The 15,829-nt window shown below is 39.5% G+C and overlaps 1 protein-coding gene across 4 annotated transcripts in view; it reads right to left on the minus strand.

The window, feature by feature from the left end:
- Nucleotides 1-1,981: 1,981 nt before the first annotated feature.
- The window catches only part of LOC114047057 (casein kinase II subunit alpha), a 52,953-nt gene continuing 39,105 nt past the window's right edge, over nucleotides 1,982-15,829 (minus strand). For 3 of the 4 annotated variants that reach the window (XM_027867744.1, XM_027867746.1, XM_027867745.1), the window contains 7 exons: nucleotides 14,671-14,754; nucleotides 12,929-13,039; nucleotides 9,204-9,305; nucleotides 7,489-7,589; nucleotides 6,302-6,450; nucleotides 3,663-3,749; nucleotides 1,982-2,304 (listed from right to left, as the gene is read on the minus strand). In XM_027867744.1, coding sequence (XP_027723545.1) covers nucleotides 2,189-2,304; nucleotides 3,663-3,749; nucleotides 6,302-6,450; nucleotides 7,489-7,589; nucleotides 9,204-9,305; nucleotides 12,929-13,039; nucleotides 14,671-14,754 — 750 coding nt within the window. In that variant the 3' untranslated portion in view covers nucleotides 1,982-2,188. The remainder of the gene's footprint in view (nucleotides 2,305-3,662; nucleotides 3,750-6,301; nucleotides 6,451-7,488; nucleotides 7,590-9,203; nucleotides 9,306-12,928; nucleotides 13,040-14,670; nucleotides 14,755-15,829) is intronic. The other variant, XM_027867747.1, reaches the window with a different exon arrangement.

Consider the following 15,829-nt stretch of genomic DNA (forward strand, 5'->3'; position numbering starts at 1 on the left):
AAAAGTATAATAAATATTTACTCCAAGTGGTCATGGGGAATAAAAGTACACTGATGTGCATTAGGAATTTCTCCCCTTCAGCTCTCCCTTGGCTTCATATAGTGAGATAAAAAGGAGGCCACAATTTTCTCCTTTTAAACCCTATTGCTCCTCCAAGCTCCAGTACTCACTACTTACTACCACTACTATACCTCAGTACATTCACTGAAGCAAAAATGGGTTATAAAGTTAGACAAGTTTATTAAATAGAACAACCCAAGCAACTGCTTACACACGACACTCAAGTGAGAGGCTTGTGGAACCACTGAAGGTCAGGGAAAATAGACTTTAGGGCTTGAGGAGGGATTGGCAAAGAATTCCTGACCCTGAAAAAAGCAGCTACTGCAATGGGATAAGGGGAGAAAATCCAGAGCTGATGCTTTGTCATTGTGCTTAAAAAACTAGGCTTCTCCAATGGTGCACCCAATAAAGTTTGGTGGCTAGGTTACAGTGCAGAGTGTATCCACACACATACATATACACACACACACACACACACACACACCACGCACCCTTTTCCCATCCCAAATCCTGGCATGGCTGAGACACAAAAGGAGTTTTATGGCAAAGTATCCTTATTCCCCAACATTTTGGCTTGATGTTTCTAGAAGGCTTCTATGCACTGCCCAGTATCATTCAAAGTGGGTGAGAGAATGGAAGAGGTTGCTTCCCCCAATCCATAAAGGGCTGGCTGCAGGCCCCTTCAGTGTAAAGTGACACACCCATCCAGCAAGATCTTTACACAGGGACTTAAATCTAACCTTGATAAATAAAACCAAACGTTTATTTACACCAAAGAATTCCAACACTGGATCTTTCACAGAGGAAGGACAAAGTAGTATATATATATACACACAGCAAGGAATGTGGAGCAGGGCTGAAATAAGGGTGCTTTGTCGTTGTCAACAGTTAATATTGTTCCACAACTACGGATCTACTGCTTCACTTTCATTTAGAGAGACTTTGCTTTGCTCCTGCCCCTCAGCATATATTTATGAGACTGAGGTCACAGGTGTTCTCACTGGATGGCACGTGAGGGAAAGGGGCAAATGGGGGGAAAAGAAGCCTCCAAATGTTACTTGGTGTGGTCTGATGTCCCATCAGCTCTAGCTCTTTAACAGCCACTAGCATGAAATTGGTATAAACAACGTTTTGGGGTTTTTGTTGTTCTTTTTTTAAAAAAAGGCAAGCGGTTATACCCAGTAACAAATTTAATGCAAAATTGCAAGTAAAAAAATCAGGGAAGGTTTCTCCTTGTCTCCCCCACCCCTCATCTGCCATGTGAAAAAAGATCTTACCTATAGCACAGTCAACTCTACTAGGGAACCTTGACTGGAAGGGGAATAAAGGAAGAAGACTGGGGAGGCAGAGGGGAAGAAGGCAGGGCAACTGTTTAATTTTCAAACTAAACTTTCAAACTAAAATTACATGCAAGTGAGCTGAATTTAGGGTTAGGTCAATAAGACATGATTCAGACTAAGTGGAGGTTTTTAGGACCTGTATGCACTTTGGGTAAACTTTCAACATCTATGTGACTGTGTTCCATTGGTTGGGTCAGTGTACCCTACTGGATTCCAGCTCCTCTGGAGTTGAGTGTTAAAGTGACCAGTACATTACTATAAAGAATTGGGCCCTCTTCCTCCTTCCCCTTCCTTCCTGCTTCCCTGGAAAAGCTGTATTTTGGTAATCTCTGGAGAAGAGCACAAAGACAACAGACCTCCCAAGGTGTGGGCTGGTGGAGGAGTAATGGTGGGAACTGGAAGAGATTTCCAGCTAAATGCAACAGCCAGGAAAAGGGATGGTTCATCATTGTTCTTGAGATGAAGAGCTGGGATTGGGGTTGGGTTGGGGGGGGGGGGCAGGGAATTGTCCGAAAAATCCATCTGCAGGAAATTTTTCAGGGAATCCCCCGAGTTACGAAAAGTTCGAGTAAAAAAAAAAAAAAAAAGAAAAAAAGAAAAAAATCAGCCTATAATAATTTTTTATAATGACTGAACTACTATAAATCCACAAGCAACTGTTCAGACACGGCGCCTCCGAAGTGTTCCATCCCCTCCCCTGCCAGGCACAACTGCATCAAAGGGAGAGATGGAGCGGAACCCCCTCCCCCGCCCGGCTCTGCTCAGGCATCAGGAGACAGAGGCCGTCATTACTGCTGAGCGCCTGCGGTAGCTGGAACTGGCATCCCCAGAGGGTTGGCAGCAGCAATCACTGGCGAGCCTGCTAGAGGTCCAAGTGGTGAAGGGGTTGGCACTGAAGTAATCCCTGAAACCAAATAACAGAGAATAAGCTAGGGATCGTGACCAGATGGAAGCTTCTATCACTGGGTGGCGTGGAACCTTTCTTCCAAAGTTTGACACACTCATGGAGAAGACTGGGTTAGCATTATTAAATGTCAATGAAAACGGCTTCAAGTGACTATGCTTTGGAAACTCTAAGTTAAAGTGGAATTTGGTTCTGATTCTGCTTGACGTCCCCTAACCTCTAATCAGCATATCTGAAATTTTAAGGCTGTCTCAATCAAATAATTTCTAAATATGGACTTTATTGCTTTCTCTTTGGTGTTTGACCACACAGTCTCTTTGAATAAAGAGGCTCATATAGAATGCCACATTGTACCATATTAAAATACAATTTGGAGTCTGGCTCTAGCCCTGCCAGGAGATGTGTGTATCCTCACTTCTATTCTACCTGACCCAGCCTAACTCAGCTTTATTTTTACCTCTACTATCCCCAAATTCCACTGGAACATGACCTCTTCTTTTTTTCTTTTTTTTTTTGGTCATGAGACCACATCATGCCTTGCTTGGAATTATTCCTCTAATTTCTCTTAATGTGACACAAAACCAATAAATGAGCTCTCAAAGGCTTTTACAAGCATTTAAAAGAACGTGAATAAATAAAACCTTACAAAAAGTCAGGTTAGATGGTACCCAACTCTCATGCTAATGACCAGTATGAACAAGACAGAGTAAGATAGTTTCTGCTCCTGATTTACTAGTATTTGGCCTTGGCTCTAAGCAAATCTGCTGTTTTGTCCTTGCAGCTGAAGGAGAAGCAAGACCAGCCAACAGACTAAATAAAACAGATAATAAATTCCAGGTGGGATTGAGATCTTGGTAGGTCTCCTCCTTTCCTGAATAGACTGGGTGGCCATCCACCCCCAATCCCAAGTATATGTATTAACAAATAGTAACATTCCTAAGATCAACAGCTATGGCTTCCTTTGAATAATCTTGTCCTACCTTTTATAAAGGTTCTTCCACCCACTCAGCTAAGGAGTTGGCAACATTGAGCAATGAAGATGATGTTTAATAGCTAGGCTCATTCTCAATGTCTGCTCCCTACTAGGAATTATGGAGCCCAAAGAGGGAAACAATACCCAGTGGAATAAAAATACCACCGTTATCTCTTCCCCTTTCCCTTCTAAATTTTCTATTTCCGTTTCTGAAAGTCATATAATTTTCCCTACCCTTTACAAGTGAGCTGAAGCCTCTGGTAATTAATTACTCCTTTCTAAAGATGACTTGCAGGAATCATTTGTTGATGCTAATAACAGCATCCAGAAGGGGAAGGATATAAAAATCCACCACTCTCTTCCCTAAGATACCAGAAGAACTGACCTGACATCATGTTGGCGGTGCTGACAGGAGTGCTGCCGCTTGGCATGTTGGATGTGCCCATCCGAGCCTGGTCCTTCACAATTGGGTCTATGAAAGAGACAATATGTTTAAGTTCTGTTTTGTTTGAATACAGTCTGGGGATTTTATGTATGAAGTAGCAAACTGGTTCTTCATAGTTCTAGAAAGGGAAGAACTATGTCTTGCTGCTGAAAGCTATAAGGAGGCAAATTCTGGCTTGACACAAGCTTAACAAATCAAGATTATCCTAAAATAGAAACACATTCCCCCTTCCTGGAGGTGTTCCAATAGAGACTGATCATGTATCAGGAATGTTCTAATTTGGACTATCATCTCTGAGATTATATGACTTTTAAGTGACTAATCCCTTAAAATTAAAATTCTTGATGTTTTGTTTTTACATCATCCTCATTTCTAAATATCCTGACTCACACCTCTCCTATTTAGCAAGTCCTCTCTTTTAACAAAGATTTTAAGGAGAGAAAAAAAGCAGTTCAGCCAACCAAACAAATCAATTGTGGCTAAGAATTTACACAATATTCCACTCACATTCAGAGTCCCCAACCTCTGCAAAAAGGAAAAGAAGGGTATTTTCCCAATATTCTCAGGAGCCAAGTTTAGTCAAGGCATAGTGTTTAGATTCATTTTGTTGATGCTATTTTTCTTTCTCTTTATATGGGGCATATACATAGTACAGTGGGATAGAACATTGCACTTGGGAGTCAGGAAGATTCAAGTTTGAGTCCTGCCTCAGTCAGACACCTGGGCAAGCCACATAACTGCTACTTGACTCAGTTTCCTCATATATAACATAGGGATAATAATAACACCTGCTTCACAGGATCTAATATGAGGATAAAATGAGAACATCTGTAAAGCACACTGCAAACCTTAATGAGCTATATAGATTTTAACTATTATTATTATATTCTTGTGATCATCTGCTATATCACATATGAACATATTTATATATGGCAGCTTGGTGTAACTTAGGACTTAGAATTAAGGATCAAGTTTGAATTCTGCTTCAGTAACTTACTAGCTGTCCAACCCTGGACAAGTCCTCACAACAACACTGTGAGGCTGCTACTGTTATTATCCCCATTTTTCAGGTAATAACGGTAGCAGCCTCACGTTGTTGTTGTGAGGACTGAATGAGATAACATATAAAGTGCTTTGTAAACCTTAAAATGATATATAAATACTAGCTATTTATTGGTTGAGGTTCTGCTTTTCAAGTAACTTAGTTGTATGATTAAATTTGGAGACACCCTGAATCACATATAAGTAAAATAAAAGAAAATTTCTTCCCCATTGTTAAACTTTATTCTTAAACCACATGGTATGATTATTTTTTGGTCACGCAGGTCTTTATAGGCTTCAATAAAGCAAACATTATTCATTTTGGCTAGAACAGTACTTCATAGCACCTAGTACTATACTATTTGACAATTGCTAAATATCTTACATGAATTTAACAGAGATAAGGTTAGTTTTACTGAAATCTAAGGATGGAGGTGTCTGGGGCATGGTATACATATTTGATGCCTATTTGAGGCCAGTTATCTTTGCAAGAAATGCGACAATGGGGTAGCTAGGTGGTGCAGTGGATAGAGCACTGACCCTGGAGTCAGGAGGTCTTGAGTTCAAATCCACCCTCAGACCCATAACACTCACTAGCTAAGTGACTTTGGGCAAGTCACTTAACCCCAATTGCCTCAGAAGAAAAAAAAAAAAAGGATTTGGAGTTGAAGTGTGTATGTAGTTCAGCAGAGACATCACTATACTACTCTTAGAACAATAATTCCAAAGAAGCTATAAACTTGTAAAACATGACAAGTTAGATTTCTGGATGTTATATAATGTTAAGGTCTGGCAGAACTAACTCTCAGGAATACAGGATGTTATAACTAGAAGGGACCGAGCTTTTTAATCATCTGATATAATCCCTTCATTTTAGAGGGGAAAACTGAGGCCCAGAGAAAGATTGTAAAGCACTTTTGGAAACCTTAAAAGTGCCATATAAATGTTGGCTACTAGTATTACTGTTGCTCAAGGCCACAAGGTAAGGTAATGGCAGAGCCTGGTCTTTTGATTCCCACTCCATGGGTTGTTTCATTCAGATACTGTAGGTAATCATTCTCTTCACATACAAATTATGGCACAGTTAAAAAAAACAACTTAATGTGATTTGTAGTTCCACATTTTTTTTTTGATATATCCTACTTCTCATAGACACAAAGGAATTTAGAACTGGAAGGATTCTCATTTATCATCTAGTTCTCCTTACCTAACAATGATTCTAGAGAGGAAAATGAAGTCCAGGAGGACACAAATGACTTGCAAAAGGTCACAAAGCTCTTGAGCTGCAGAGCCAGTACTACAGAAACCTTAGTGAACCTGATTCATGGTTCAATGATCTTTATTTATACTGTACCAAACTACCTTTATCATTATAGTCTCATGAGAGGAACAATAAATATAATGCTACTAGTTTGTTCTGAACTCTTCTAACCAGTGATCAGATTGCCAAATAAAAGTATAACCCACAAGGACTTTGTTGTTAGGGTGGCAGGAGTCACAGGATCACGAGGGAAAAGAATTTAGAAGATTTTACTCACAGAAATAAGGGTGTTCCATGGCCTCTCTTGCCGTGAGTCGTGACTGGTGATCATATCGCAGCAGTTTGTCCAAGAAATCAAGGGCTTCTGGACTGACCAGGTGCTGGTTTTCACTGTGAACAAAACGCTCCCATCGCTTACGGGAGTGCCTGAAGAGCAACGAAGGAAGACAACAATTAGACAAGTACAACTGTTGGTGAGAGGTTTCATTTCTCCTTAGAGAGCCGGGAGCTGAGCCTGTGGCAAAGTGATCAAAATTATCAACAGTTGCTACTGGACTCCAAGGACAGTTTTACTCTATTCTTGCCACTTGGTGGCAACAAAATAAATTGAAAATATGAAGTATATGTTGTTGGGGGGAAGAAAAACTGACTTACATATTTCTGGAATCAACAATAATCAAGTTACTTCAGGGGGTCATATGCTAACACAGATAGGGGAGACTCATGAAATCTGCCCTTTTCTCTCTCCTAATATTAACACTAAATTTCAGCAATGGCTATATTTATCCCTTGCCCAATGACAGTCTAGCTCCAAAAGACTCTAACTTTCATTTTAATACGCAATTATAAGATACTCTTATGTAATCCCTAGTGATGAAGAACCAATTTCCTATATGTAAGGTACAGAGTTGTAATTCAGAGCATGTAGTTTCTTTTCGCTCCTTCCTCGACAGCTATCTATTTTGAAGCAGCAGGTTAAGTGAATATGAGGATGTGACTGAATTTACTGAGCTTTTAATACAGATTTCATTCGCTGAAAATGAAACCAAACAGGTAACAATAGAGCTAGAAAGGGCCTTAAGGATCATCTAGTCCAACCCACTTATTTTGGAGAGAAGGAACCTGGAACTCAAGAGAAGTGATTTGCTCAAGGTCAAATAGTGAGGAAGTAGTAGTGCTAGGCCTAGAACTGAGGGTCTTTTTATTCATAGTTCAGTGCTCTTTCCGCTCCATTTCCAAACATAACACTAGTCACTTTAGGGTTGGAAAACTGCCATTCAGTCCCAACCACACTTTTAAAAATATGTTTCCTGTATATAGTGTGCTGCAGCACTGGAGCAATGTGGGCAACTAGAACTTAACTGTTTTTCCTTAGTCTATAATGGTCAAGATTTCCTTCTGAGAAAAAAAAAAAGCCAACCCTCCTTGCCTCAGCCCAACAATGTCTTTCCTTTTCTGACTTACCTGCCCAGGATATCATTGAAACGTGGATCTAGTTCAATGTTGTACTTGTCGATATAGTCATATAAGTCTTCTGTCCCCAGCACCTTTGCTATCCTTACCAACTAAGTTAAATAACAAAAAACAAAACACAACATAAGCATATGCATAAAGATAAGACTAATCAACTGAAAGGGGATTACCAATTATATCCTATTTCTAAAACCAATGGAGTTACCCACATTTTTTAAGGAGGTGGAGGAAAATGGCAGACTTTCACATTGACCTGTAAAAACCTGCTAGCCACAGTATTTACTAGGCAGACTAAACATGGTGCCAATCCTTATACACACACACACACACACACTCTTTTAGGAACACTTGAAAAAATAGGTGCTATGGTCAAAAGAGAATGGAAAAATCCTAGGATCAGTAACTAATCCTTTCATGGATAAAGACTGCCATAGAACAACTTTGATCAAGCTAGTGAGAATATCAGCATTCAAAAGACTCTTCTTGAGATCTGTAGGTGTCAGTACACATCTTTTTATGATTCCAGATTTTTATCACTGATGGTGGCTCTTGGTTTTTACTCCAGTAGACTCATGAATGAGAATCTACTTTTATAGAGTCAGGAGGTCCCAAATAATTCCACAAGAGAAGGTGGTTAGGTCCTACTAACACTCTTTCACATGTGCGAGCTAATTTTTAAAAAGATATTTTGCTAAAAATCTCAAGTCAATCATATCCCAGGGTCAGATAAGCTACATTTGTGATGTTTAAGATGTGAGATGCACATCTTTATTTGACAGGTAAGAAAATGAGTCTACAGAGGTCAAGTGATAAATTATTCAAGATCACATAGCCAGTTAGTGACAAAACCAGGATTTAGAACCCAAGTTTCCTAATTCTCAATCCAGTACTATTTTTTCACTTAACATATCACTTATACTAGCTGTGAGACTCTGAGCAAGTCTATCTGTAAAATAGGGACTGTAATACTACTCAATTTGAAGTCAGAGAAGCTGTATTCAAATCCTGGTTCTGCTACTCATTTATGTGACTTTGGACAAGTCATTTTTACTTCTTTGGATCTTATGCTTCCTTGTCTGTAAAATGAGAAGGTTGGAGTAGATGATCTCTAAGGTGCCTACTTAAGGTCTAAATTTCTATGACCTCTGTACCTTAAGCTATAACTCAATGGATTGGCATGATGATCAAATGAGGTAGATTACATAAAATGTTCATATAAACGAAGCTATTATTACAGGCATACCTCTGTTTACCTCAAGTACAATCAACTGGTCAACAACAGTCTGAGTTAGTGCTTGAACCCTCGGTGGCATTAACTCTGCCCCTCCTCCCCATGTCAGTCTGTTGTCTCACTGCTTACTTCATGGGAATAGACATGCTACTTGTGGAATGTTTCAGTGACTTTTGTTTTGTCCAACTGTGTATTTTTACAGGACCAATTAATGACATTAGGTGAGATATACTTGTATTAGTAGACATAAAGCAAGAGAAGCTCCTTTCTCCCTAGTTCTATCAAAACACCATCTCACCCCTTCTATAGGAAGAGACAGGACAAGATTGATAAAAAAAAACCAAATTAACCCTTTAAACATTCAACATAAAATCTGTGAAAATGTTTGGGGAGATATTTCCAGTCGTGATGCTTGCAAATTTCAGTTCAAGAAATGGTGTTTTCCTGATAGCAAATACATGTCATAGCATATCACCTGATCATAATTGTCATGTCCATGGAAAAATGGCTCCTTCCGGAAGATCATGCTTGCCAACATACAACCCAAGCTCCACATATCCAAACTGTAATCATACATCTGCACAAAAGAACAGAGAATACAGAAATCCTTTGGCCTTGTTCATGATTAACTTGGTCCAATCTTTAACAAGGTTCCTAGGGTTGTGTATTAAGTTCCACTTAGAATTTATAAAGCATTTGATAAATCTAAAATGTCAGCTGACCATAACTTAGTAAGGAGGAAGGGCACTGAATTCAACAGACATAGAGTTAGGAAAAAAGTGCTAATCTAAAGATTCACATGTATGATACCTACATTTCTAATTCAGATTTGGTAGGTACTACTGATTTAGTTACAATATCTTATATTATTCCCATAAGTTTAGGATCAAATACAAACACATTCTTTTCATCAGGTTCTTCATGTGGTAGGTACTCTGTTCATTGAAGTTAGTGGAATTTCACATGTGAAATGGGTCAAACTAGGGATATATAAATCAAAGAGGAGATGAAGTACTGGAAAGAATGTCACCCTGGGAGTGAGAAGACCTTGGTTTTAGTTCCAGCTTTATTGTAAGTCAATTGTGTGATCTAGAAAAAATTACTTTGAGTCTCAATTTCCACATGCGCAGAAAGGAGTGTTTGACTTGATATTTAAGGTCTCCTCCAATTCTAAAATTTTATTATCCTGAGTTATTGGGAGATGAAAGATGCGCTCAAGTATATGAAGAACTGTTCATGCAGAAGAGTGGTTAGACTTGTTCCTCTTGGCTCCAGAGATGAGAAGTAGGACCAAAGGTTTGAAGCAACAAGTAGGCAGATTATGAAATATAATGAAGAACTTTCAAACAATTTGAGTTGCTTGACATTGGGATAGGATGTCTCACGAGGAAATGCATCTTCAATAACTAGAAGGTCAGAATATTCAGAAATAGCAGGACCCTTAAAGAGCTTCTAGTCAGTCAAAAAACATTTGTTAAGCACCTACTATGTGCCAGGTACTGTGCTAAGTAATGGAGATACAAAGAAAGGTAAAAGACAGTCTCTTCTTCAAGAATTTTAGGTGGGACTTGAAGCAAGACAGGAGAGGAGGGAGAGATGAAGAGGAAGAGCTTTCTAGGCCTGGGGGACAGTGAGTGAAAATGAGCAGAATCAGGAAATGGAATGTCTTGTTCTAGAATCACTGAGGAGGCAAATGTCACTGATCACAGAGTAAGATGTAAGAAGACTGAAAAGAAGAGGCAGGAGAGAGGAGGTTAAGTTATGAAGGGCTCTGAACACCAAATAGAGGATTTTGTATTTGACGCTGAAAATTACACGGAGTCCCTAGAATTTATTTGTTGGGGGTGGCGATATGTTTTGTGTGTGTGGTGTGTGTGTGCACGCGTGCGTGTGACATTATCAGACCTGCGCAATAGGAAGATCACTGTGACCACGAAGTGGACGATGGACTGGAGTGGGGGTGAGGAGCAGGGAGACTTATTGCAAGGAGACCAACCAGCAGACTACTGCAATAGTCTAGGCATGAGGCGGTGAGTCTTCATCAGGGTAGTTGCAGTGTCAGAGAACAGAAGAAGTTTTGAGAGGTGTTAGTAAGGTAAATTAACCAGTCTCACCAACAGCTTGGATATGGAGAGTAGAGAGTAACAGGTAGGTTGCAAGTCTGAGTGATAGGGACAATAGTGGTGTCCTTGACGTTATTAAGGAAGCGAAGAATGGAGGGTTTGGGGAGAAAAATGAGTTCAGTTTTAGACATATAGAGTTTAAGCTGTCTAACTAGATATCTAACTAGATAGGTAGATGGAGATGTCAGACTGATGGTCAGAAGTAAGGTTAAGGCTAGATGGGTACATCTGATAAGTACATTTGAGAATCATCAGCACAGAGATGATAACTGAATCCATGGGAACTGATGAGATCATCAACTGAAATAATATAGAAGAAGAAGAGTAGAAGACGCAGAACAGAGCCCTGGGGGACATTCAGGGTTAGTAGGTGTGACCTGAACAAAGATACAGCAAAGGACACTGAGAAGTAGCAGTCAGATAGGTAGGAGAACTAGGAGAGAGTGGTATCAAGAAAACCCAGAAAGAAGAGAGTATCAAGGTAAAAAAGGTGATTAACATGTCAAAGATTATACAGAAGAAGGAACAAGACTGAAAAAATGTTATCAGATTTGGCAATTAAAATACTATTGCTAACTTTGAAGAGAGCAGTTTCAGTGAAATGATGAGGCTGGAAGCCAGGGTGCAGAGAGCTGAATAAGAGGAAAAGCAGCAGAGGCTTTTCTAGGAGTTTAACCACAAGTGGAAGGAGAGATATGGGATAATTAGGAAGGATGGATGGGATCCAGGAGTGAACAGAGTAGATATATTTGTAGGAAATGTGGAAGTAGATAGCAGACAGGGAGAAACTTAGGGTAAGAGAGTAGTAATAAGAGGGAATCAGCTGGAGAAGAGAGGATGGAATGGGATACATGTTAGAGAAGTTAGTCTTAGCAAGGAGAAGGGCTACTTCTTCATGTAAGATGGGGTAGAGCAGATACTGGTGGAAAGCATCTGGGTAACATGAGATGAGGGGGAGGGGAGAAGAAGCTTTTAATGAAAACTCTTTTTTTTTCTCAGTAAAACATGAGACAAGGTTCTCAGTTGAGAGAATGGTAGGAGAGGGAGCCATGGGAGGTCTGAAAAGGTTTGGAAGAGCTGCTGTGGTGAGTACAGGAAAAAAAATTGTCTTGCAGCAGTGAAGACACAGTTGAGGCTGTGTAACATTAATTTGCAGTAGAACCAGTCAGTTTGGTTTCGTGATTTTCTTGTTTCATTCAGCAGCACACAGGTAACAGTGAAGGATGAGGAGAGTAGAAATACAAGTCAGGCTTGGCAGGGGCAAGACAGGTGATAGGATAAAGGAGTAAGGGACTCAAGAGATGAGTATATTGTAGAGTTGAACTGGTTCACCAAGGGGTCAAAAGGGGAAAACGAGGAGGTTATAGTTAGTGCAAGGTTATGTCTGGGAAAGAACTGAGAGGCTGAGGGATTGGAGTTTTCAGTATGGGTGAAGAACAGGGTTTAAGATTGCAAGACCGAGGGAAAGGTAGACTGACAATCCACTTATTCAAAGAAAAGGAAACTAGAGGCTGCTAGGTGATGCAGTGGATACAGCTCCGGCCCTGGAGTCAGGAGGACCCGAGTTCAAATATGGCCTTAGACACTTGATACTTAGTAGCTGTGTGACCCTGGGCAAGTCACTTAACCCCAATTGCCTCACCAAAAAGCAAAAAAGATAAGGAAACTAAAGCTCAGTGGTTTTATTTATTTATCTGTCTGTTTGTTTATAGGGGCGGAGGGGGGCGCAGGTTCTCAAAAGTAAGCAAGTAGCAAAGACAAGGCCCTGAGTTAGATCCTCTGACTCTAAATACAATGCTTTTTCCATCTCACTAAGTACTTTATTTTACATGGGGGATTTATGCATTCAGCAGTTTGAACAAAGTTGAGTATACAACCCTAACGCTCTATGTATTTATGATCACTAGGTCAGAGTATGGTGAACAATTTGTGGGTAATCAGGTTTAGTTTTTAACCAGGTAGAAGCAGCAAGGCATGATTGCAAAGAACCAATTAAGAGCCATCTGTGTTGGCATAAACTAACGATCCTTCACATATAATCAACACTCCCAATTTGAGTCTCATTTGTACCTCTCACCTGATAGTCTACAAGAAGCTCAGGACCTTTAAAATACCGTGAAGCCACTCGGACGTTATATTCTTGGCCAGGATGATAGAATTCAGCCAAGCCCCAGTCTATTAGTCGCAGCTAGGAAAAAAAAAAGGGAGAAATAACATCAATTTGGGGGTCTTTGAAAAAGTAACTCTAAACAAAACAGTCCCCCTCCAAGGCAGAAAATAATCAGTGGAGGCAACATGATCTCAAATGACAAACATCCACCACCACCACACCCCAATACACATAAGAGAACTGTGCTTGTGAAGAATCAGTTTCTGAATGAAAGTTCAACTGTGCCTTTCCACTTCTGCATGACTCCTTCCCTTCAGAATTACATTTCAGCCACACTGAACAAGGTGCTGTTTTGGATGCCTTCTATGCCTTTGCCCTCATTGTCCTCCACATCAGGAATAGTCTCATACCACACAACACTTCTTGAAATCCTTCACTAGCTTCAAAGGCCTAGATCAGTTACCACTTTCTCCACAGGCGGTCTTGTTCTTTCATCTGGGCAGTAATCACTTCCTTTTCAAATGTGAGACCCATAGTACTTGATATGAATCTTTTATTTGCACTTGTTACCTTTGCACATAAGGGCAGGTGTGCACATGCACACATACATCCCATTGTTACAGTACCCAAAACTCCCCCCCAGTGCTTCGTAGTGTTCTCCACATTGTAAGCATTTTTAAGGCTATTTATGTACTATGGCACTAGATACTAGTTCATTACACTAGTTGCCCATCATCCTTAAAGCATACAACAGATGGGAATTATCACATGTCTCCAAGTAACCAACTTGCTTGTCGCAAGAAACTTAATGTTATACAACTTTTGCCCAAAGGATGACTCAATCAAATATTTCCCAGAGACATGTTTAGTAGGTATTAGTTTACTTATTTGTATTTCTTTAGTAAAAAGTCTTACGTAAAAAATCCCAAAAATCTTCATCCTTTTCTCTTAAAAAACAGCATATGATGGCAAGAACAATGAAACTAGGAATCAAAAAGTTTTAGGATTTAGCCCTGTCTCTGTTTACTTATTAGCTGTGTGACCCTGGGAAAGCCATAACTTCTCTATGCCTCAACTGCTTTATCTTTAAAAGAAAGGCAATGATAACTACCCTGCCTGCTTTATAAGATATTGTAAGGATCAAATGAAACAATCAATATGAGAACCCTTTGTAATAATAAAGATCGAGATAAATATGCGATTAGTATCACTTTATAATTATTTTTTATTTTTAATTAATTTATTTTTAGTTTTCAAAATTCACTTTCATAAGCTTTTGAGTTTTCAATTTTCTCCTGTTCCCTTCCCTCCTCAAGAGGGCATACAATCTGATACAGGCTCTACATATACATCCATATTAAACACATTTAGCACTTTATCATTTGCAAAACACTTTCATATACTCTTGGTTCTCAAAACAACCCTGTAAGTTAGGCAGGTTAGGTATTATTAAATGCACTATACATGTGAGGAAATGGAAGCACCAAAAAAGTAGGCTGGATGACTTGATCTCACAGATTTTTACTGACAGATTTGGAATAAGAACCCAGGTCTTCCGATTCCTAGCTCAAAACTCTTTCCTGTTCATCACACTGACTCTCTTCTTATATTTTTATCCCCAGCAATGACGGCTTCAACATGTTGCAGTTGAAAGTGGATGTTGGAGCTGATCATGAAAACAAATGAAATCTTAGTTTGCTGCTTTATACCTTTCTGTGTTCGTGATCGATCATGACATTATGAGGTTTAACATCTCTATGCATAATCCCCATGCTATGACAATAATCCAGGGCCTGCAGAGAGAATGTGTAAAAGAAGAAAAGGATCAATCTATGAAATTACATTGCTAACTTATATCTCGGTTCAGTTCTAGAAGCCCAAGTGTCCACTATTGTATTCCTATCAATCTTCCCTCTCAGGAAGTCTTGACACTTCTAGGAAAACTCACCTATAAGTAAAAACTCAAATGTAAACAACTACTTGTCCGTCGAAGTGCTAACTCTTCAATAGTTTTGACACAGACCACCTGAATGGTTTATCTTTTTTGGCAGTAATCAAAATCACAGAATGTTAAAATTGAAAGAGAACACAGAGCCTTTGAGTTGAAAGGGACCTTAGGATACTGAAAATGTCACAAGTAGCCCCAGAACAGAGAGCCAAAGGAGAGCTCCGAGGCCATGTAGTCCAATCTCCTGTCATTGTACAAAATAAGAAAACTGAGGCCTCAGAAAGAGAGCAGGAGTTGGTATAAGGATAAAGGGGAGACATATTAAAACCCGGATTCTTCTGGTTGCTAGGTCTAGTACTCTTTCAACTATACCACATTTATAGCCCCTATACCCTAGTTTATTCAAGGATAGCACTGTAATTCTGATAGATACACATACACTAGTTTTGTGCATTTGGCAGCATTGTGACTGACAGATACCTGTGCTCCTAAAAAGGTTTATATTTAATGAAATAATTCACATTTCCAAAGTATTTCAAGGTTTGCAAAGGACTTTTCTTAACACCACCACACTTCTAGTCTAGTGAGATACACAATGCAAGTATAACCTGCATTTTTAAAGATGAAGAAATTGTAGCTGAGAGGTAAAGTAACTTTCACAAATGTCTCAAAGTAAATTAGTGGCACAGCCATGATGAGAACCCAGGCCTTTTGACTCCAAGAGTAGAGACTTCACACTGTCTTCTTAGTAAGTAAAAGAAATATTGTTTTCAAGCAAGGATCTGCCACATCACAATGTAGCAGTGTCCAAATTCTAACTAAGGTGTAGAGGGTGTTATAACCTTTGGAACTTGCCAACACAGTTCTCTAAGTCAGCTGACAGGAGCTGCTCAAATTATTGTCCTTTCTGAAGGGCAAAC

This window comes from Vombatus ursinus, unplaced genomic scaffold (assembly GCF_900497805.2).
Source record: "Vombatus ursinus unplaced genomic scaffold, bare-nosed wombat genome assembly UNPS02014786.1, whole genome shotgun sequence".
Lineage (NCBI taxonomy): Eukaryota > Metazoa > Chordata > Mammalia > Diprotodontia > Vombatidae > Vombatus > Vombatus ursinus.